The 24,394-nt window shown below is 42.3% G+C and overlaps 2 protein-coding genes across 4 annotated transcripts in view; both read right to left on the minus strand.

Annotated features, from left to right (window-relative positions):
* LOC125889475 (arf-GAP with Rho-GAP domain, ANK repeat and PH domain-containing protein 1-like) overlaps window positions 1-2,320 on the minus strand; it is a 69,007-nt gene extending 66,687 nt beyond the window's left edge. For all 3 annotated transcript variants that reach the window (XM_049577505.1, XM_049577506.1, XM_049577503.1), the window contains exon 1: window positions 2,187-2,320. The gene's annotated coding sequence lies outside the window, so the exon portion shown is untranslated. The remainder of the gene's footprint in view (window positions 1-2,186) is intronic.
* A 2,987-nt stretch (window positions 2,321-5,307) lies between these two features.
* stard10 (StAR-related lipid transfer (START) domain containing 10) lies at window positions 5,308-24,394 on the minus strand. Its single transcript, XM_049577511.1, has 6 exons — window positions 23,541-24,394; window positions 13,766-13,913; window positions 13,489-13,592; window positions 8,487-8,604; window positions 7,863-7,915; window positions 5,308-6,354 (listed from the first exon to the last, which is right to left on the minus strand). The coding sequence occupies exons 1-6, from the start codon at window positions 23,697-23,699 to the stop codon at window positions 6,148-6,150; spliced, it is 789 nt and encodes a 262-aa protein (XP_049433468.1). The 5' UTR covers window positions 23,700-24,394; the 3' UTR covers window positions 5,308-6,147.

The following is a 24,394-nucleotide window of genomic DNA, read 5'->3' on the forward strand; positions in this document are numbered from 1 at the left end:
AAATTGTGCATTTAAATCCAACAAAATTTTGTTGAGTTACATGGGAAATACAGAGAGGTGCTCTGAATATTTAGTCTACACTTTAGTCTCTCTATTCAGCAGCTCCACAAACCTTCAACAAAAACTGGAAATGACATCTTTCATGAATGAAAGATTTATAGCAGGACTGTTTTAGACTCAATGCATTTGTTTTAGCTAGATGTACCAAAAAGTGTGTATGTCTCACAACAGTAAGGTACATGCACTCACAACTGAGTGGAAAAGGTTAAAGAAACAAAACTCTTTAGAGTACCACTTTCAGAAACAAATTATTTCTTTACTTTTAAAAAATTAAACCAGTTCCTCCACGTCAAGCTAATCTCATTTCACAGGAAACTCATCACCAAATGACGTGTTCTCTTCCCTGTCCTGTAAGTCCTGTGGATAAATTTAATGTCATTTTAGTCACAGCCTCCAGTTATCATGTCTTGCACAACTGGGTTCTTCATTTAGCCTGTTTGATGACATAGTCAGACTGCTCAATGTGCCCTCTGAACCAGTGGGATACTCCTTCTCTTACCTCATTAAGGAGTGATTCAGAAGCAAGTAATCTCATGTGAGTGTATGAGACATAGGCAGAGAGAAACAGAGGGACGGAAAGAGAGAAAGAAAAGCAGGAATGAGGAAAGACAGAGACAGAGATGGGCGCAGACAAAACCTGCAGCTGCAACTTTATGTCAATAAGTGATAAATAATCCAGAACGTACATCAAGGTTGTGAATCTGGCTCGACTCAGCATAGTGCGCCTTGGTAGACACAAAAATCACATGTTGAGGGGTAGTGAGATACTTATCTGAGTCTTGATAAACAACATCCTGTACCACTACATTATGTGGCTCTCAATGTGCATTCAAAAAGCCAAAACTAGACAGTCGCAGCCTTACTGTTAACAGTTTCCACTACAGCGCACAACAGGGTCAGTAGGGCCATGCTGTTTGATAGCCACGGTATGTGGATCATTTTTTGTGTTGCTTTAAAAAGCTTTTTAAAAAGATACACAGGTTATATGATCATTGCTTTAAATGTATGTGCAGTGTCCTAGCAAGTCCTATGCCCTGCTCTACTTCTCTAATGCAGATTCATTAACTACTGCAAATTTTAGCAACCATCAGACAGCAGCAGAACATCTGTTTAACCACTGCAGTCATCATTTTCATGGTTCGGGAGCTCTGACTCTGTGAGAACTGTGCACAAATTATTGTATTCACCACTTTTAAGGGTCTGCTGAGCAAGTCAGTCATGCAAAATGTACTCTATTCCAAGGCCTATAGCCCACATGCAAAAAGCATTCCCCTGCGACTGTACTTACTACGCAGCACATTAGCACAGAAAAGGAAAACCTATCACATGTTCCACTTAATACCTTATCTGATAGCATATTCAAACAGTTTCACTATTGATCACATCTTATCACCTTTTTAAAAAATCCCACAGTGTGCAGGGGGGAAAAAAGCAGAAATAAGGTCTTAAAAAAACCTGAGCAGCAAAGTAGGTTTGTGTAATCTCTTGTGGTGGCAGGCTGTGGGGCAACCTTGGAAAATAAAGTGTAAAAATCCCCACTCTTGGTCTAAAAATGCTCAGCCTGGATGACCACCTGTCACAAGTCCACCTGCTAACGTATGCACAAATCATGACGAGAAAGGCCTACAGGAAGCTGTATTCCCACATGCTGGGACCAGATGACTCCATCTATATATAAATTTAGTAAAAACTGCACGCATGCACCCAGCTTAAAAATAATGAATTCCATTGGGGATAAACAACCTCGTCATAGGCTGTCCCATTTCCTCCGCTTTGACCACAGAAAGAAAAGAGCAGCCTGAAAAACAACCAAGCAACTAACAAGTTACCATTAACCAGTTAAAGGGTAGGAATTAATCATTAATGAGTAAGCAGCTGAAGCAGAACTGGACTCAGCAGTTCAGCTTCTCACAAACAAATGTGGAATTTCTTGTAGCTAAGCTGGTTAAAGTTATTCCCACCACAGTGTAGCACAGACAACACATTTTCTGTTTGAGCCACTTCAATGTTTGTTGCGTTTAAGTGCTGTTAAGTTAGCGTCTAACGTTATATCAGCTGTTGTGGAAAAGTTTGTATTTAGACAAAAAAGGAAAAGATAAAAATTTAAATTCTTGTCATTTACTCACCTTTCCAAGTCTTTATAACTGTTCGACTCCACTTAAATACACAGGCGTTTTGTTTTTCGGGTGAAATTAGTGTCCGCAGCGGCGACGCCGAATAGCGGATAACATTTTTCACACGAAACTAAAGCAGCAGCAGAACTCACACACTGCGAGTGTTAAGCATGAGTGCAGGAAGCAATCCATTTCCGGTTCTGTATTTCAAAATAAACACCCAGATTGGTGTTTAATGACGCAGTCTTTTATTTTTACGTATAGGAAGTGGCTATTTCCGGTGTGTCTATGGATAATTGTGGCAAACTTGACGCAGCAAAAATTGCAAAAACTTCCGTACGGCCGTCATGTGACCACTGAAAGAGTGGACAGCCCAGTTTGTTTTCATGCAAATACACTTTAACCACATAGCATCCCACTCACCTCCCACCAGCAAACATTAAAGCTAAAGAAAAAAGGCACTATCTGTAAAGAATATACACTTATTGCACATTATAAATCTTTATATTTTAGAAAATATTGCAAAAAATAATACACAACATGATTTAAGTTACTATTGAGGCACACAAAACACAATATACTTACCTTATTTTCCTTGGGGAGCAATAGTGTTAGCTAACTAATTTTATAAAAGTACAAAATTAATTAGTAATGACTACAAAACATGTTTTTGTTGGATTTCAATCATCAGATATTGATTGACACACTTTTAATCACAAAATAAACAACAACAAAGAAACTGTGGCACATCAGCCAAAATGAGAGGCGACTATTTAATTGCATAGGTTCCCCTCCACTCGAGCAGGTGGTATGATAAGGTATAATCTCCTCAGCACTGTGCCCACAAACCCCAAACAGTTATTTGTAAGGAGGTGGCGGTGATGTGGCATTCAGACATCAGACAGGCTGCTGATTTGTTAGTTGTAGGCTCCCATAGGAACCAGAAGAGGGCAACCACTCACCATCATGACACTAAGCCTCATAGCTGGAGATAGAATTTCAAAAGGCATCATGTTTAATAAGAAAAAAGGCATAAAATAATAAATGGAAAACAGCATTTATAGTAGAAAGAGAATGTTGCATGTCAGTAGACCTTCAGTTATTAAAGAGGATTCCTTTGATTGGTTTTCAGCCACAGTGAAGAGTCAGAAAGATGAAAGGGACAGAGCGAGGGAGGCTTGCATGGAATAAAAAGTCACAAGCTAAACCAAATTGAAACCCATAACTTCACAGTCACACTGTATATCATGACTGCAAACATTAAACTTTTACCAATGAAATATATCCCACTTCTGAGTTTACATGAATTAAAAAGGTCACATTTGTCATATGGTTTCAGATGTTTTAGTGAGCTAAAGGAGAAATATGCCTATTATTTTGGCCCTTGTGTTTCTGTGTGTGTCACATATGCGACTCAGTGTTGCAGTCAGTCCACCACATCAGTGTGAACGTAATATTTTAGCCTTTGGGAGCCTGGACGAACAATACACTGGCTCTGTGACAAGTCTGTGACTCGACTAAAGTGTGTTACTCATTTCACTTCAGGCCTTGGGTACAGATCAGGAGACTCTGTTCCAGAAAGATTAGCCTGGGTGAAGGAGATGGAGGAAACAAGAAGGAAAGGAGATGAAAGGTGAAGAAGAAACAGGTGATAAAAGGTGAGAATCGGCAGGGAGAGAACAGGGAGTGAAAGTTGAATGAGAGGGAGGTTAAAAGAGCATAAAAGGGAAAAGCAAAAGGAGGATTAAATGAGCAAGCTGGAGACTGTAGAGGAGACAGGGTGGGAGTAAATGGAGGGGAACAAATGGTTTAGATTAAGAGAAGGTAAAAAGAGAAGAGGCAAAGACAAGATGGGGCAGAGGAAGAAACATGGTGGAGGTGAGGGAAAGAGGATCAAAGGCGAGGCGTGGATGAAAGGATGAAGAGGTGGGATAGAAATGAAGGGGGGAAATTGAGGAACTGAGAAGGGGGAGAATACACGAGGTGGAGGGAGAGGGAGCTGGAGAGGAGTTGAAGAGGAGGTGGGGTGGTGATGAGTCATCACCAGGCTATCAGCCCTGGTGGGCTGGGTTGCTGTGGGGGTGGCAGTGTGACACATATGCAGAAACACACACACAGAGGGGTGCCGGCCATCATGCTGCTTATACGTCTCCTCCCGCTGTGGAGGCGGGTGGAAGACAATGCAGGGTTGCCACTGGGACACGCATCCTACACACCCCATGCACACACAGCCCTTTTCCTCTGACACACACACACGTACATAATGATGATGGCTGAGCGAGAGGCCTCATTAAGACTCTGAGGATGGATGGATGGATGGTTATATACAAGGGCAGGGGGATAAACAGTCAATGCAGCTGCAGGAAAGAACACCAGAGCTGTATGCCTTTTGCATGTCTCACATACTATTTCCTTCATCATTCATATTTTATTGGGTGGTGCATATGCAGAAGTGGATGTTGTAAAAAAAAAAGGAACAGTCAGAGAGGATGACATGCAGTGTATTTAAAGGCATGACATGTACAGTGCAATGCTGCGCTCCTCTTCCTGTGGCAAACACAGACAGATAGCTTCATGAACTTCCGAATAATTCTCTCATTTTAAGCGTGTCCAATATGCTCAATGCAGTCTTTAGCTATACTTAAAGTCATGTAAATGTGCGAGTGTGGTACGCAAGACAAGTGTCATGTCATCCAATTAACCCACTGCAGGGAAACAGAAATTATAGCTGACGCACATGTGGTGCATTTACAGTACACATGCTCTTAGCCTAATGCAACGTAGGCAAGAAGGGGCAGGCACCCTGCAATAAGTCACTTCCTCTGTGACAGGCACGCTCTCATCTCTTCACGTCTCCCTTCGGTGCTGAGTCGATCGCAGAGTTGCCATGCCAACAGATTGGGGGATTCCTAATTCTAATTAGGACACATATGCTGTACACATGCATGGGTGCATGCAACCAAACAAAACACACGTGCATTTTTTTTCCAGTGAGTGAAACACTGTGGCAGTGCAGTTTTAAAATCAATGGATGTGTGTGTGTGTCTGAAAGAATGCATCAACCCGAGCAAACGCACCGGCATGTGTACAACACACATACAGCGGGGGGGAAAAAAACAACTCATCTCACCAGTGAAATTTGAAAACCTTTGTAGGAATATGATTTTAATTTTTAAACTCTACATACATTCATACATCTCTCAATTAGAGGAGCAGACAGTACGTGTGTAAAATCTGTACGTGTATATGTGTGTGTCTGTACGAAAGAGTCGCAGGTAAAGGGGGTTCCAGCTGCCTTCTGCACACCTGCATATTTATTATGTGCTTACAAAAATTGGGTTGGAGACACATAATGAGGGACAGAGAGACAACATGGTCAGAGAGAGACAAACTGAGTATGTATACATGATGGAGAGTATCATTTTGAAATCCATTATTCATATTTTCAATGAGATATGGATGTCCACTGTCTGGTTAGTCTGTAAACATTTCAACAGTAATTCTTACTGAAAATATATTTTGCTATGACAGTCTGTATAGGTCCAAATAAGAAAGTTTGATATCATTTGAACAGATGTGAAAAATAACACTAAAAGCCACTTTTCTGATTACAGTGACTATGGGTTTACTGACATGTAAAAATAAGTAGTTTTCGGTGCCCCTTGTGAGTGGGCGTGTGTGTGAGTGCATCTATGCCGCGTATATGTGTTCATACATTATGTAGGCATGAGATGGGGTTGATCAAGTATGAGTTTGTCTGTGTGCATGAATGATTCCATATAGGTGCATGTTAGTATGCCTGCATATGCAACCGTATGCATGTGCATACATATATACTCATATATAGAATCACACATAAGTACATAAGTATAATTATGGATGTGTATCAGGCATGCATGTAACCCTGCATTACTGTTTGTGTGTGTCTATGAAAAGTTGACTATGTGTGTGAGTGTGTGTGTGCGAGTGTGTGTTAGTCGCTGTCTTCTCTCTCCTGGGTCTCAGCCAGGGAGCTCTCATCAATATTCTCCAGGCTCTCAGCACGCTGGATGCTGAGCTCAGAGAGCGGGATGCTGGGTAATGTAGTCTGTTCAGGGAAGAGCCAGGGCTTGAAGCCGGGGTTGTGTCTCTGCTTCCACTCTGAATACTTCAAACAGGCTTTGTTGATTTTCTTCAGCGCCTAAAAAAGGAGCAAAACGGATGAACAGCACAAGTAAGACAACATTTATTGTTTTGTAGATGTGTGTTGATCATCAACATTTTCAGCTGGCAGAAAGAAAATGATTGCACTTGAATGCACTGTCAATATTCATTCCTGGTTGATGCTCGGATAAGACAGGCTGGACTGAACAGGGATGAAGAATAGTTTTAAAAATCCTCATTCAATATGTCTGTTGGTTTAAAAGATTAAATCAAATGGTTTTCCACAATATGTACTATATTCTGAATTATAAATTTTTCCTGATAAAAAAAATCTATAACACCCAGACAGAAAATTCTTCTTGCATTCACTGTGTTGAAGTCATCAGCATGGGTATTTTCAGTGGGATTTGTATGTCTCGCTGAGCAGCTATTTTTTGACTATCATCAAGGGGGTACCTTCATCCCAGGCTGCTCTCCAGAGAATCTTTGCCCTATTTCAACAAGTACACACACACACCCTCAAACAGACAAACAAATACTGGAGACAGAATGTTCCTGGATTCGTAGGAGAGATTATAAATTAGCTGTACAAATGTCTGTGGATATAAGATCCAATGTTTTGGGTTTAGGGGGGAAATATTGGCAGATATGAAATATAATATAGTAAGTATGTGTTCCTTAGTGTTTAATCATTTGATATTAAGAATCGTTGTGTTTTCTGTTACCTAAGAATGAGCCATTTATATCTACACAGGGAGTGGGTTCTCGTCCAGAGGTTGCAGATCACGGCCCCCCCCCTCCAAGGGTCTGAACCTCCCCTATGCAGATGGCGGAGCTCCGGCAAACACGAGGTTTCTCAGACCAAAACTTTGTCTCCTTGGCTGAAACTTCTGCTTTTGTATCTTTATCAGACCATGACTTCATTTTTGTTTAGGGCAGCAGACATGTCTTGTTTCGCCAATTCACCTCAATCATATATTTAGACCTGCTGCAGATATGGGTACAGCCTGGCACGAGATTTACACCTTCTCCCCTGGATTTTCAAGGGCCAGCGAAAGCTCACTGGACACCACCAGAGCCGCAACGCTTTCCAGGGCACAGGCCCTTCTTTCAGGGCCAACCCAATCCAGGGTGCAATGCCCATCATAAAGAAAAGAGAACTCTCCCCAGGGCATCTGCATTACTGCACTGGATGCCTCGCGGTGCCTATCTCCGCCACTCCAGATTCAGGGATCTGAACCCGACTCCCTTTCGATCGGCCGGGGGCGACGTAGGCCATCGCCCCCTACCCTTCCGAACGCCGTTCGCCCATCTCTTAGGACCGACTGACCCATGTTCAACTGCTGTTCACATGGAACCCTTCTCCAATTTGGAGACCTGCTGAACTATGAACACTGAAGGAATTCTAACCAGGAGGAATTTCAGCTGTTTGCAATCTGCAATCCTCACCACTAGATGCCATTAAATCCCCCTGCATCTTACACACTGTTCCTTTAATACACCACCAAACACATATAGAATCTGTGTTGATCTGCAATGACTTACGCTAGGAGCAAGGAAGTGGGAAGACTTGTTGACAACCCACTTGGGTAAGGAACCTGCAAAGAGAGAGACAGAGTGAAGAGTAGGATGGAAAAAAGTGAGACAATGACAGGAAATAAGTGACAGAGAGAGAGAGAAAGAGGAGGAGGAGGGTGAAGAGACAAAAGAGGGATTTAAAGTTTGCTTTATTGCATGTCGTGTCATGTCATCCAGAATCAAAGTGAGGCTTTGTAACTTGCTACTTGCTGCAACACACATTACAAACCAGTGATTAGAGATATTTACACAATTAGCACTTGCATGCGTGAGTGAATAAGAGGGAGAATCGGATTAATGGATGGAAAAAGAGAGCAAACAAGAGAGAGGAGGGACAGAATGAGGTGGCAGAGTAATAGACTCTGTCCTTCATATGGTTACTATAGCGACTCATTTTGACAAAAAGGCAGGGGGATGAATCATTCATTAGAACTTTGAGCGTGTGTTAAGCACCTGGGTGTGCGTATGTGTACCTGTGTGCTTCAGTCTTGAGTGTTTACTTTTATTTATGCACTTCTGTATGAGTTTGCCCTTGTGCTGTTGATTGTCTGTGTGTGTGTGTGTGTGTGTGTGTGTGTGTTAGTTAGTTACCTCGTGGATCTACCTGGGCCATGTAAGTGAGGGTACAGCTGCTTGGTCCCTGGCTCTGGATCATGTAGCCAGTCTGAATGGACACAGCTCGCACCAGATCCTTTTTAGGAGGGTATTTCTGTAGAGACAACACACGTGCACACACACAGATTCTTATTGGAAGTAACATCCGTAATCAGTGCATGTACCAACCTTGAACAAGACAAGGAGCCCTGTAAACCTTCATTCATTCATTCATTATGTAAATGACATTGGCCTACAGTGCACCAAAAACATCCTAGTAAAAACAAAACACAGAAGTGTCTTTATAGTCAAAATGAAATGAAAAATGCTTTTTAAACCCCTTCAAGCCCAGTTTAGACCAAAGATTTGCGACGAGCTGAAACCATTTTAGAATGTTGCAGAGAAAAGTTGCAGTGGTGTGAACTGGCCGGTCACCTGCAACTCAGCTGGTCAAATCACCGGCAGACACCCACCCGCCTGCCCTAATTGGTGCTGGTTTTTCATATTATTGTGGCATATTTATTATGAATACAGTCCATCTGATGCTTGTTTTGTGAATGTTTTTCGTGGTTTCATCACTAGTACAAATGCAACTGTCACTGTCACAAACTCTCACTATCCTCATTCATATTTTAAGAAGCTGCAAATTATATTCAGCCACAAAATAAGTCTGAAAAGCTGCAAATCAGAACAGAAGTACAGACAGTTGTTGCATAGAGATGACACACCATCTCATCTAGTTGCATTGGTGTGAACCAACAGGTTTTTAGAACATGGTGGAACAGCGCATTGCAAGTAGTTGCCTGTTTCAACTTGTCTCGTCATGAATCTTTGGTCTCAACTGGACTTAATATCCCAAGTCATACTGAACACATATTTTACACTATATACAAAAAACCCTCAATTTCTTTGTATTCTTATATCAAAATCCAGTCATGTTTTCCTCCTGTAAAACCATATATGACGTGCGCTTATGTATGTTTCAGCAATTAATATCATGACATCCATCCATCAATCAATATGCAACCCTTAGCAGCGAAAGCTAAGATTAAGTTAGCTAGCTAGCAACAGCATGCTACATCCGTGTGTTTTCATTTCATTTGTCACTGGCCATAGGGCTAGAATCTATTCATTTGAGAAAAACACATCTGTGGGTCCATGCAGTGCAGTGGTTAGCAATGTCGCCTCACAGCAAGAGGGTTCCTGGTTCAAACCCAGGGTGGGGGGTTCGAACCCTGGGTTGGGGAGCCGTTCTGTGCACGGCTTGCATGTTCTCCCTGTGTCAGCGTGGGTTTTCTCTGGGTACTCCGGCTTCCTCTCACAGTCCAAAGACATGCAGGTTAATTGGTGACTCTGGTGTGAATGTGAGTGTGAATGGTTGTCTTTCTCTATGTGTCAGCCCTGTGATAGTCTGGCGACCTGTCCAGGGTGTACCCCGCCTCTCACCCAATGTCAGCTGGGATAGGCTCCAGCCCCGACCCTCAAGAGGATAAGTGGTTACGGAAAATGAATGAATGAATATCTGTGACAGCTCCAGATTATGCACAAGGCATTTTACACTGGACAGCTTCGGCAACTACCCAGAGCACACGATGGGCTCCTTTTCTCTAATTGACAGATAGTGCAGTACGGTCTGTGTTACGCTGTCAAAGCCTACTATGACATTCCCACCTTTCAACAATCAAATCAACTTCCTGCCAAATATTTTCCTGCCTGCCTATCCTGCTTCACTAGGAAATACTTTACGGTACTGTAGCTAGATACTGGACTTTAGCTCTTTGTGTCCATCTGCCAAAGGGTCGACATACTTTGTGCAGGGTAAGCATTGGGATTCCGGGCTCTTTGTCTGTGTTGTGTTTTTCTGCTGCCAGTCAGTCTGATTTTCTGCTTCACAGTCATCTTTCCGATGCAAATCCAGTCCACACTACTCTGTGAATAACACAGCAGCGAAGGCCCACTACTCCACTCACTGCTGGCTCTTTTGACTCTATATCTAAGATTATTATTCATGAAGATAAAGTACAGCACTGGTTAGCCTGTGCTAATTGGGACAGGCACACTGCAGAGCACTTCAGAAGCACACTTTCTCAGAGGAGATAACTACTTTATCATTCCCTAATATTTGACTGTGCCTGCACATCTCTACTACATGGGGGACACTGTAGGAATTCTTGCTGACAGTACAATGACAACTTTCGTGAAACATGACATCTGCAGGTTTTTGGGAAATCAGGGACATTATTATAATCTTCTGACGTAATAGAGAGGGGTTTTTTGTTCAGAGATACTCAAAGATATCAGCATTAGTCACTGATGAGGTGTCTCTCTGCAGTCTTGACACATCTAGTATACCAGGAAACTTCTTATCTCACGATCTAACAATCAGTTATTGCTTGATCAACAGAACATTTACTTAAGTTGTGTTTTTTGGCTGTTTTTTTTTGGGTCAGATCACACAAGCTAGTTTAAGTCATCACTTTGGGCTCCAGTAACTCAAATGGGTATTTGTTATTTTTGATACTTTTAATCATTCAACATTTAATCAACCAGACACAGAGTCCACAGCCATGCTAGCAGCTCTGTGAAGGTGCGCTACTCAGTGAAGTTTAAGTCTTGGCATGGCAATAACAATCATTTACTGTCCCTGTCATATGGCATCTCATTGTTTTCCTACTTTGCAGAATATTTCAGTTGCTGTTCTTCTCGTGTCAGCTGCTAACAGCTGCTAGCTGTTTTTTAAATCTCCTGGTGGTGGGTCGCACGCCACACCCCATCCTGCCGCCAGTGCTTTTTACACAGACATCGATTTGATGCTGTTACTACCTTCTCTGTTTGCTTAAAGGCTCGACAACTCTGTCTCTCTGTCTCTGTCCCCCAATTCCACAATCGTACCTTATATAAAGAGCATTCATTCATTCATTTTCCATAACCGCTTATCATGTTAGGGATCACCGAGGCTGGAGTCTATCCCAGTTGACATTGGGCGAGACGCAGGGTACACCCTGAACAGGTTGCCAGACTATCGCAGGGCCGACACATAGAGACAGACAACCATTCACGCTCATATTCACACCTAAGGGTAATTAGAGTCACAATTAACCTGCATGTCTTTGGACTGTGAGAGGAAGCCGGAGAACCTGGAAAAAACCCACGCTGACACAGGGAGAACATGCAAACCATGCACAGAAGGGCTCCACCACCAAGGGTTCGAACCCCATACCCCAGGAACCCTCTTGCTGTGAGGCAACAATGCTAACCAGCTTCCCGCCTTGAACAGGCTGTGTAAAAGGGGCTCATCAGAAACTTACAGGACTTACTTACTTCTTCTTTCACTGGCGTAAATGGGCTTCCACAGGGGACTATGAATGTCTGCACAAAATCTCATCCATCCAATAATAACACTGCCATCCCTGGAGTCATTGTGGCTAAAAACTTGTAAAAACAGATTAGCTAATAGAGTAGTCATTAGGTGTCTTTAGCTGTAGCCCTAATATAAATATAGGCCTCTCTTGCAAGTCAGACTTAGACAGTTACTCTGGGGGCAGTGTCAGCTGGATCTCAAAAGCTGATTGCTGAAAGCCGTTACACATGCATGACAGAAAATCAGTTGTAATTAATCACGGGAAAGAGCACAGCTGAAGATAGTGTCAGAGTATAAGTGGACTGACTCCTGGTGGTGGGTGTGTGAACTCAGCACTACACTAAGGATCCCCCTTGAGCCGCACTCCACAAGTAAACCTCTCAAAATCTACTGATTACACAGAGTGACCTTGGCTAATTAAACACAGCCATGCACACACACACGTGGAACTCAAACACACACATAACGTCTATTATGTCTGTAACCACTTAATGATGCAGGAATGCGGAAGGGGAGGCGGAAGTCAACAGCGACGAGTCACATGAGAGGTCTTATCCTTTTGTAAACATTAAATTAGCGAGTGAAACTGAGAAACTAAGAGGGAAAAGAGACTCTGGGGACACACACACACACCAAAAAGCAATAAAGACGGAGAAGAAAAAGGAAACGAGACAGAACGGACTGAAAGTCAGATCGAGAGACGTACATCTGAAACTATTCAGTTATTTGATGAGTTGACAATTCGGAAACTGTGAGGATATGCTGCTTTTTATTTCTCTCACGCAACAGTAAACTGAATAGCTTTTGTTTGTAGACAAGACAAGATATGTAGGACATTGTGAAAGGCATTTTTCACCATTTCCTGACCTTTGATAAGCCAGACAATAAAGCATTCAAGCAAAAAATATGCAGATTAATCGATAATAAAACTAATTGGATGTTGCAGCCGTAAAAAGAGGTGATAAGAACAAGCTTTATCATGGAACAGTTCTTGTCCTCTTCTTCCTGTTGGACAAGAAGCGGAGAAATACAGCCAAACTAAAGACTGGGTTTTTGGGCCAGATTCCAAACTGAAAGTCACTCACATGGTCTCGGCGTACTCTAATCAGTCGGTTTGTTTTACTGCCGTTTGGCATTCAAATTACTCATATTCTTGAAAAGCACGACTGGAAGCTGAACTGAAAACACAATGTATGCAACAGAATCCAATTAGCCAAACTGAAGCAGTGCCAGCACACAGTACATCTATCATTTCCCAGGTAAAAGCATCCAGGGCAGGAGGTATGTCAGGCGCTCTCTCTTTGGGAAAGATGCCAAATTCTCTTTGCCTTCTGGATTCACCGGTTGTTTTAAATGACTGACTCACACACAGCTTTGTAGTGCCGCCTTTCCACAAATATTTAAGGATTTCTTTTCATACAACACAACACCCTTATGCTTGCTAAACTGGATCAACGCTCATGTCGGCTCACCCAATGTGCACTCATTTCAAAACGGGCCAGTTGTTTCTCAGTGCACCTTTGAGCACATACAGTATGTATGGAGTTCTATAGGGGTGAATGGGCAGGGCCCCAGCTGAGCTTCTATAAGCCCTCTGTGCATATGTGTGTATGTGTGTGTGTGTGTGTGTGTACTCACAGGATGTTTGACAGAGTAGTTCATGATGATGTAATCTTTCCCCATTGGCAGCCAGGAGCGAAGCGTGACAACATCGCGGTTCCGAAGAGGACTTGGACACTTCCCTGTTAATGCACAAGATGAATGTGATGAACAAAACACATCAATGTATACTTTTTGTGTGTGTGTGTGTGTGTGTGTGTGTGTGTCTGCCTCCCCTCGCAGCCACAAATCATATTAGTGACAAGTGAATGCTTTTTGTAAACAGCATATGTTTACACTCAAGTGTGTAACATACATGAGTAGTAACCGACATCCGCGTTGACCGTAAGTTTCCCGATATCGAAGGTCTCAATGACGTTTCTGTCCCATTTCTTTCTGTATTCAATGTCGTGGAGAACGTCGTATATGGTCTCAGCTGATACGTCCTTACACACCATCCGACACTGAGAAAGACAGACAGACAGACGGTGTTCATTTTAGGCAATACAGAACATATACTGAGCTAACATAACTGAATCATAGACCAGATTTATGAGTTTTATTGCACTGATCATGCAAAAACATTTAAGAGCTCTAGCCTATGCAAACTACGAAGTCGGAAAATCCATTAGATTTTAATGACACTGCATCCCATAAATTCACAGTTAAGTACTGCGCTGTTGTTGAGGAGAGCTGCAGAGTTTGTCGCTATTCATCCCATGTGAAACAAAAAAACAAACCCTGGTGAACACATCAAAGATGAGCACAAAACTCTCCATCCATACTTAATCTGATATGCAAACAGAACAAATAAAATAAGAGGTGGTGCGTAAATACGAGTATTGAGGGATCCTGCACACACTCAAAGAAACACGCGCGCACACACACACACACACACACACAGTGGCAACTGACATGTAAACAATTAGACATCAGATGGTCACGGAGTATCAGTGTCAGAGAGCAGCGAAAGAAGACTGTGTGTGTGTGTGTGTGTGTGTGTGTGTGTGCGCGCGCGCGAGAGAGATAATCAGGAGAGAATCGAGAGACAGGCCTCTGACCACAAATGAGTCATTACTAGACCTGAGCTTTTTAAATGGAAAACAACACAGTCAGTACAGGAGACAGACACACACAAACACACACACACACACACACACAGTCTGTCAGATGGTATGTGAGAATAAGGGGGAAGCAAAGGGTCTGATCATTTTTTTAGATACATTATATGAATTACTTTCAAAGAAAAATCTATGATGAATTATACATTGAACTTTTTAATATGGAACAAGTATGGTGCAGTGCATCACGGCGTATTAATGAAACCACAGGGACTCCTGCCTATGTCAGCTTTGAAGTGGATGGCACTGTACATACACCACAAGCCATGTAAAGAGAGGTGTGCAGCCCTTGGGTAAAAGCTGTTACTACAGTTACAATTACCAGGGGGATACTGGGAATTAGTCTTACAACAACAACAACAAAGAAGGGCAGAGCGATGGAGAAGATACACAAAGAGACACTGAGAGCAAGTGAGAGGCCGAGAGAGAGTGAAAGAATAACAGAGCAGGAGGAGTAAATGAGAAAGAAATGGACCGAGGGTGGTTGTCTATCCCAGATGACTTTAACTCCCATTACAAATGAGTCCACGAGGGTTAAAACTCAATTTTCTTCTTCCCTCGTTCCCTCAGGGCCTCATTTAAGAAACTGATCACCAGCTTTACTTTACATTTGGCTGTACAGCTCTCTTTAGTGTAACGGCACTAAATATGCACTTTCCATTTTACAACTTGTTATCTGAGGAGCTAAATGAGATATGGATCTGCAAAATCCTTTACTAATCACAGACGCATAATTCTGTCACATGAAAAAGTAATATAACATTACTAAAGCTATGTTGGCAGCTCTGTTGGGCTGTGGTTAGGCACAGCAGCGCTAACATCAGTATGCTAGCATGCTCTGACAATATTAACATGCTACTATTTAGCTATAATGTTTGTAACATTTGTCAGGGTGCTCTCATGCACTCTTCGTAAATACCTACGAAAAGCAATGCGCCAGAATTTGTATACAACCCATGTAATCATGAGCCAGTAATTCCAATATAACCCACTTAATGGGGAAAGCTGCAGTCATGGGACCAATCCACTGACAGGAGCATAGAAGGAAGTAATATAGGGAGCAAAACTTCGCATGAGGAGGCAGGCTAGTGGGTGGATGGGTCAAACAAGCACAGGACTTTTCCCCACAAGAGACTGGTGATTGTGTCCCATGTGAAACCAACTTTGACTTATTTTAAGGAACATTGTCACCATGTTTCTTTTCCTAAACCTTACCTATGTAACTTTACTTGTCTTAAACTTTACATAAGTACCATTATGTTAAGTACGTAACATTGTTAAGTCGCCTACATAACTTTACGTTAAGTAACCCAAGTAGCGTTACAGCACTCAACCATGTTTCTTTTCCTAAACCTGACCTATGTAACTTTACTTGCCTAAAACTTAATCTAAGTACATTTACGTTAAGTATGCAACATCGTTAAGTCGGCTATGTAACTTAACTTTAAATAGCCTACGTAATGTGACAACACCCAACTGTGTCTCTTTTCCTAAACCTAACCTGCATAACTTTACATTTAGTACACAACATCATTAAGTATTTTACTTTTACTTGCCTAGAACCTGACCTACACATCTTTACGTTACGTTTGTAACTTTGTTTAGTTGGCAACGTAACTTTATGCTACGTTGCCTACAGAATATAGCAAAGTCCAACCACTTCTCTTTTCCTAAACCTGCCATACCTAACTTTACAGTAAGTAGTACGTAACTTTTTGTTAAGTATGTAACAAGACAACACCCACTTGTTTCTTTTTCTAAACCTAACCTTTGTAACTTTACTTGCCTCAACCTAACTTTCATAACTTTACGTTTTTAAGAACCAAACATGACGACACCATTTCTTGGGCGATTATTTGTTAGATCTCCTATGAACTGTTGATTTATGATGGACAAACCAACCAACAGACACATCAGAAAGTCACCATTTCAGAAAATGTTTCAGGTTAATACCCAAAATTAGTGAAGTTAGTGATTGGTTAATTGTTCTGGGACCACATATCATTATAATTCTCAACATCCCATTTTGCCTTCCAACCCACTTGTCCAAGAAATTTCATTTTACTCTAAATTCAAAATGGACAAGTAGGCTATTACAATATCACTGTGCACTGCATGCACTCACTTGTTGCTTCTGTTTAGATCCATTTAATTTATATAGCCCTTAGACATGGCCACAGTCTCAAAGGGCTTCACAACCAGCTGCACTCTGGAACAAAATAAATTGAAAGTGTTGAATTGAAATGACATCTCCCCAAACACAGACCCCTCTCTAAGAACAAGGAAATAAAGATTGGGTGCAGAGAGCAGGTAAATACAGACTGATTGCTGACAACATAATCACAAAGAACAGACAAAATAACAACGTGGTGCAAGGCATCACCTGTCGGATCTCATCAATACTTCAATCAAGGGAGCTAATTTATGGTTCTGTTTAGGAGGTAGACTGATATATGATTGACAGATATCTGAAAATGTCCTTTTATTTGAGTATGTCCATTTTCTGTACATTTATACTTCTAAGCCATTTCTCTACAGCTAAAGCTACAATGTGTGATCAACATATACATTGTTATAGATTTCACTGTTCAACAGTACACAGTCAGTGTCCAGTTTATTAGGTACACCTCTACAGTCTAATGCCATCAAATGCAACTGTTTGGCCATAAAATCAGTTTTTATGATACCTATCATGTTCATGTTTTTGACATCGTCATAATATAATCATATGTTTCTGACTGAGGCCATCGTGAAAGGTGGCGATGAGCTGGATTACATTATATTGAATGGTGTATCTTACATCATAATTGAATTTACACCTCTACATAACAGTGTCAACAAAATCTCATATGGCTTTACACACTGATTGTATAAAGCCATTAAAATTAGCTGAATCTTGACTGGCTACAGTGTGACAATACTTACATTATAATTATGTATGTATGATGAGCATTTCCAAGTGTATTTTGCTGTCTTTACTTTTTACATTTTGACTGCAGGAATTAGTGGAAGGACTATTTTTAACTAAATAAAGGATGTAAGTTAATTTTTCTAGCACTGCGATTAAGAAACCCGACTATGAGGAGGCCAGGAGACAAACTCACTAACTGTTTAACTGTGTTTAGTGACTGTAGAGTCACATGATACTGCTCTGACTAAACAAATGCAATGGCAGTCTATTAAATACAATGGTTAAAACTTTAACAATTATTCTGTTATTACCCAGAAATGATTTACTGGGTGTCGGGAGAACGTGTGTGGGGTGCAGAATGAGGGTACGGCTGCAGACTGACATTCAAGGGAAACAACAAAGCCTGTAACAGAATGCATGATGAATCCTGTTGGGCTGTGTATGAAGGAGGATCTGGCGATGCTACATGTATCCAGTTACAAGGATTATAATTCAATATATAGGGGTATATTGCAAAACTGTGAGCAACGTGGCATATTGCCTTTTATAAACTAATTTTAGAAGCCAGCATCGCGTCCTTCATAGCTCTGCCTCTTTCTTTATGCATATTTACAAACTGCTTTTCTGGTTGCATTGAGTTAAAAAATATTCAACTTTGGGTAAAAAATGCTGCAGCTGCTCATCTTTGTCACTTTTTACCCAATCGTCCAATCACAGTGGAGTAGGGGTGGGGCAAATAGCCCACAAGGACCAACCATCATGTCACTGAACAACAACAATGGAGAAGAAACTAATACTGAACCCACACAGAACAGCGGGTCTGTTGTTTTTCCCCTATGTTGGCCAGTCTTACCATCATCCAGAGCAGGTACTCTACCTTGTGCCGACATTTTTACTTTGCGAATATTCTGTATCATGGCAACCAGATGCAAAACGCCAAACCTCTTATTGTGCCTCAGTGCCCCTCTGTTTTTGGCATTTAACAATGCACAGGTATTTGTTCTAAAATCTATGTCATCTTTGTCATTTAAAAAGCAACAATAAAGCTTAATTACAAAGCACTTAAATCTGGATACAAGGTAATTTGCAAAAACAACAAAAATGGCGGTAATACCGCATATCAGCTGTTGAGCCATCTTTATTCGCTGCAGGGGAAGTTCCTTCACCGCGACAGCCCTAGTGCCACTATCAGTAAGGTCTCATATTTGATATCCGTGCGTGTTTGTGCATGTGTAGACAGACTGGCGGAGGACTCGCAGGTCAGAAAACACCAGGGACAATAATAGATGTATTGTATCCAGACGCAAACTGAGACAGGAGTACAAGGAAGAAGGAAACCCAAATAAAAAAGGCAAAAGGCAACAGGAAAGGAACTGCAGGGAGCAAAAGACATCCAGTACACAATGAAGACGTACAGCCAGCTAAGTACACGTGTGCGTAATTCTATTATACACTAATTCGGTGAAGTCAACAGATGAAGCAAGGAGACGGAGATACAGAGAGGCGGGTGAAAGAGAGTTCAGAGAGATAAAGCAGAGACAAAGGGAGACAAAAGGCAGACGCGTAGGTACACAAACAATGTGTGTGCGTGGTTTGGTGAGTCTTTTCTTCATGCCTGGTCCGAGTCCACACTGTGCCCACTGCCCACTCAGAACACCCTGTGACCTCTGACCCCTGCACATCCAACCCACTCCACCCACTACTTATTCTCTCCCTTGTTCCCTGTCTCACCCACTCTTCTTCTCCTCTCTTCTTTTATTTGCTTGGTCCCTGCGACCTGTCAGCTCTCATCATTTGCTCCTCTGGGCGCTGATACATGATTGCAGAAGACAATTTTGAACAAAAAAAATGGAGGAGTGCGTGGGTGATTTAGAGCTGGGCTTCCCTGTGTGTCAGCAGGGGAGCTTGAAACCCAGGAGTCTCCCGTGCTTGTGTGTGTGAGCGTGTGTGGGCATGGCAGAGAGGCGGTCTGACAGATTGTCAACTTATTAAGAGTAAACACAGACCACCTACACACTAACACAAACCCATGCATTGCACGTTGTACGTGGAGTCATGTGCTGACAACTGATCTGGCGACGACGACGATGATGGTTACAGCTGTGATTACACTGTGATACAAAAGTCACTATTGATGAATATGGCAGTGGCAATGATGATGACGACAATGGGGCTCATGGTAATTAGGCTGCTAATGATAATGATGATTGCCAATCTGCTCTCTTTCTCAATCTCTGATCTGGATTCATCACTTTTTCTTTATGCTATTAATACTGCGGAGTGGAGCGGGAAACAGGAAGACACTCAACGCTAACATTAATCGTCTGACATGCATCAGCAAAGACGCATGCCTTATTTTCGTCTATAAATAGAAAAGTTGTATCTGTGGCATCGCTGAAAGCCCCTACCCTCACACACACTGCACACACCTATGAGCATGATCCATACACACCATCCAGTGTATTTTCACACAGCTACACTAAAACGTCAAGTGTCTAGGATTTAGGGAGATATATGGCAGAATTGTTGATGAATGATCTTTGTTTTCATTATCTTAGAGTGAGCAGTTTATATCTACATAGGGAGCAGGTCCTTGTCCACACAGTCCGCTATGTTGCACCTCCGTGTTTCCACAGTAGCCCAGAATAGTCAAACCAAACACTGGCCCTAGATAGGGCCATTCACGGTTTTGTGTCAGGCGCCATACTTTGGTACCAGACATCATTGGAAAAACACTAATTTTAACATTTAACTACTTTATTTAGTGTTTTTACCAGTTTAAATCACCGGGTCCATTTATTTAGTAGAGGAAGAGACCTCTGCGGATGATTCGGCTCCCAGTAAATGCCTCCTGAATGTCTGGATCTTACGTTATCGTTAGCAGGTGCTGGGCCAGCGCCAGTCAGCAATGAACCAAACAGCATTGGCGAAACACTGATTTGTAACATAAAACAACTTTATTCAGTGTTTTTACCAGATTAAATCACTGGGTTAGTTTGTTCTGGAGAGGAAGAAACCTCTGCAGATAATTCGGCTACTGATAAAAACCTCCTGAACAATAAACACTGAAGGAATCCTAACCAGGAGCTCATGCGTGGCACATGGGAGAAGTTCTAGCTATATTCCGCTAAATCCTACACACTGCTCCTTTAATGTCATCATTTTGTGAAGAGGAATAATACGCACGTGCCATGTCAGAGTTTGAAATGAGTGGCAGATTGACTGTGTGAGACTAAAAGAATACGAGAGATGGAGAATGATATACCATGCAAAGTAAAGCTCCTGTGACTGTCATATTTACATAAAGATAACATGCCGGGTATAGATAGGAGCCCTACTCAAACTATACGTGTGTGAGTCTGTGTGCACCTTCTACTTCCCTCTGTTTGCAGAGCTGTCCTGAGGAAACACACCTGTCCATACACTCTGCACACAAGCACACACACACAAACATCCCTGCAATTCTATTTTTGTGAGGACCCTCGGTGACATAATGCATTCCCTCGTCCCTTACCTTGACCTTAACCATCTAATTCTTAAACCGTAACCTAAAAGCCAAGTCTTAACGCTTATACAGGCCTTTGAAGAAATGAATACCGACCGAATGCCCTCATTCGGATGATTAAAAAGTATGTTTGGTCCTCACAAGTACAAAACCAAACACACACACACTTTATACACAGCTGATTCTGCCATGATACACCCTCTGCACACACAGGATATACCCCAAGGAATCACACAGGCAAATGAGGCCATTTTACGCCATCCTGATTGGCCCGTTCACTTCACACCAACACAGACACACTAAGATCCTGCCTCACAAGTATAGATACAGTATATTCAGGGGGGTTGGGAAAACCCCTCTACTGTTGTGGCCCCTGCACACCCCTTTTCACACACACACACACACACACACACACACACACACACACACACACACACACACCCATGCACACACACAACTTTATTCAACAAAGTAAACACCTGGTTGCTTGCTCACACCCGGATATGCCAGCAGGAAAGCACATGCACACATTTACACGGAGGAAAATGTATTTTAACTTCTATCTCTACATGTGGGGGGACAATGTGCAGTGTAAATTACAGTAATCAGATTTTTATGTCAGGTCTTATCAGAGTACTGTAAGGGCTATAAAGGAATAGCAACCTCCCCAAAAAGGGTCAGCTGTGAAGCAAAATCTGTCTTGAAGTGAAAGTGACAACACTAAAGAGATTTTGAGCCAGTTAAGCACTAAACTGCCAGTCAGTCAGGTCTGAGGCCAAGTGGAGACTGTAGTGTGCACTGGCAAAGTGAACTGCAAGTATAACAGGGATACAATAACATATATATTTTAATTAAAGAAATTCCAGGGGGATCTAGATCTGGATTGCTGCTAGGTTTAATGGCTCAATGTAGAACAAATCGCAATGTCCAGACTGTTTGGATAAAAGGTTTCTCTAGTACAGGCATAAACCATAAGGATCCATACATTTTATATACTAAGGGGCCACTTCAGGCAGTCCAGAGTGAGACAGATCACCTGCACAGACAAACTAAACCACTACTAAATTACTTTTTTTTTTTTTTAAAGATTTTTTTGGGGCATTTTTAGCCTTTAATTGATAGAACAGACAAGTGTGGACAGGGGAGAGAGAGGGGGAGTGACATGCAGCAAAGGGCCACAGTCTGGAGTCAAACCTGGGTCGCTGCGGCAACAGCCTTGTACATGGGGCGCCTGCTCTACCACTAAGCCACTGACGCCCCGTAAATTACTTTCTTAAAAATAAAATTTCAAAATGAGCTGAAACTTGTATTAAACTATCATTTTTTAACTTAACATGCATGCAAACAATTTTAATAATCAATTCCTCTTCTCTTTTTGCCACAAATTTGCCAAGTATTTTGTTTCCTCAGGGTCTCTGTCCCTGGAACACTAAAGCCCTATTAATGACTGTGGTCAAACCCAATGTGTTAGGTGGCTTAAAGTGACACCCGCTGTCCCAATGACGCCTCCACATCAACTCCCAAGACAAACATTCCCTTTTGAGGCAAACTGCCACGACTGCTGTTTGACTAGATAATAAAGTTTGCACATCGAGTACTTTCACATGCCCGTCACATCATTACCTCACCTGAACAATGATCAGGATATATTGCATTTTTTTTTCTCCACCTGCTGCACCCTGTGTTACTGTATTACTGTATTAATGCCAAACTGTGCACCAGTGCAGTTCTGGGCCTGGTTAATCATTTAGTTAAGAAAATACTTGCAAATACTAACAAAAAAACATCACAGGATATCAAAGTAATACATTTACCCTGCAAATTTTGTCATTAAGCCCAAAGATATTCTAGTTAGAATGACATGAAACATGAAGCTATAACCTCTGAGTACAAAACTTTAGTCAGCTCTGTCGTCTCTGACACCATTTCAGCTTTTGTTAACTTCCCCGTGCTTAAATGACAAACTGTATGCAAAACCAACACCACAGAAGTCAAGGTGAGCTGTCGCACCATGCTCAATATGCTTTTGGGTACAGAGTTGAAAACTGTGTCACTGACAGAGGTTAAAGGTGTCCCCGGAGAATTAAACCTGCCGTTTGAGACTCACTTTTCTACAGCACTGGGGATTTCTCATACAGTTGTGTGGGAGAGGCATGAATTCACAACCCAACCACTGTACACATTTATAAATAGATGAATCTAACACAGGATGCGTTCACTAAACAGTGATACAAAGAAGTAGCACTTTTAGCAGCACATTGGGACTATTTGTGAAGCCCATTTGTTTATGCACTTAGATAGTATGCTGTGTCATCTAAATACATTTGAAATGCAATACACTGTTAGTTTGTTGCCTCTGCAACTACCATGCAGGGGGGGAAGAAGCAGTTGAAGCAAGTCAGCAGTTTGAATCATATGGGAGTTGAGAAATAAAAGCACCTCCCTGCCAAGTAGAAAGTGGAAGCACATATCTGAGTTATACTTTGTTATATTTTAATTATATTCCATATGGGATTTGCACTGCTTCCTGTTTCTCACCTGGATGCAGTCTCACCTTAATTTTGTGGATGGACTTCCCCTCCTCCAGAGCCTGGATCCACACCGTGATGCCCCCCTTGTTGTGGCTCACATTCCAGCCTTCCTCGCACAGACACTCCGCCTTGAAGCTGGCGAACGCCCGGTCGTCCGGGATGGTCACAGTCTGCCCAGACATGGCTTGTTATCGGAGAGGGGGGGAGCTGGGAGAAGAGAGAGGAGGAGGAGGGGGTCTGAGAGACTCCTGTCGGGCCCGGAGGACACACGGTGAGGCGGGGGAATGAAGGCAAAGCAGAGAGCCAGCCACTCTTGTCCTCCTCTTGTGTGAGAATAACTTGTCTAATTCAATTTCCTCCTTGCAAGAAGCTTTTGTGGGCTGCACCGCGTCTTGTGATGATCAGTGTGCGTGTGTGTGTGCGCGCGTTCAGGGGAGGTACAACAACCGCAATCCAGCCCGCACAAACTAATCAAACAGAGGTGTATTTACGCGCAGGTGAGAGCGCACAGGAATAAGGCAAACAAGTGTCAGGAAATGAGATGCACGAATCAAATGTGGGTTTTATCTGATGACGGTGGTTGAATAAGTTTCAGTCCGGGTTCAGCAGTCCTCACTAACAGCCGCTCTTCAGACAAACCATATGTTTCTGTTTCCGCTCGTCTCTCTCCGTTTCTGTCTGTCTTTCTCTGGGTCTGTCCTCCCCTCTGTGTGTCCTTCTCTGTCTCCCTCTGTCAATTGTGGTCTTCCGTGAGCTTATTATCATTTGCAGTGGCTCTACATCGCCGCGTCGCTGCTGTGGCAGGTGGTGGAGGAGTCTGCGGTGAGAAATAAGAGGAAGAGGTGCAGGTGGAGGAGGAGGATGGGGGAGAGGAGGA

Source organism: Epinephelus fuscoguttatus, linkage group LG5, assembly GCF_011397635.1.
Source record: "Epinephelus fuscoguttatus linkage group LG5, E.fuscoguttatus.final_Chr_v1".
In the NCBI taxonomy this organism is placed as follows: domain Eukaryota; kingdom Metazoa; phylum Chordata; class Actinopteri; order Perciformes; family Serranidae; genus Epinephelus; species Epinephelus fuscoguttatus.

Excerpts from the sequence above, each read along its gene's own strand:
- stard10 (XM_049577511.1), bottom strand. The coding sequence starts at position 23,699 with ATGTCTGGGCAGACTGTGACCATCCCGGACGACCGGGCGTTCGCCAGC. Across the intron at positions 13,593-13,765 it reads GGATGTCGGTTACTACTCAT|GGAAGTGTCCAAGTCCTCTT; the intron begins GTATGTTACACA and ends GTGCATTAACAG. Across the intron at positions 6,355-7,862 it reads CCCACTTCCTTGCTCCTAGC|GCGCTGAAGAAAATCAACAA; the intron begins GTAAGTCATTGC and ends CTCCTTTTTTAG.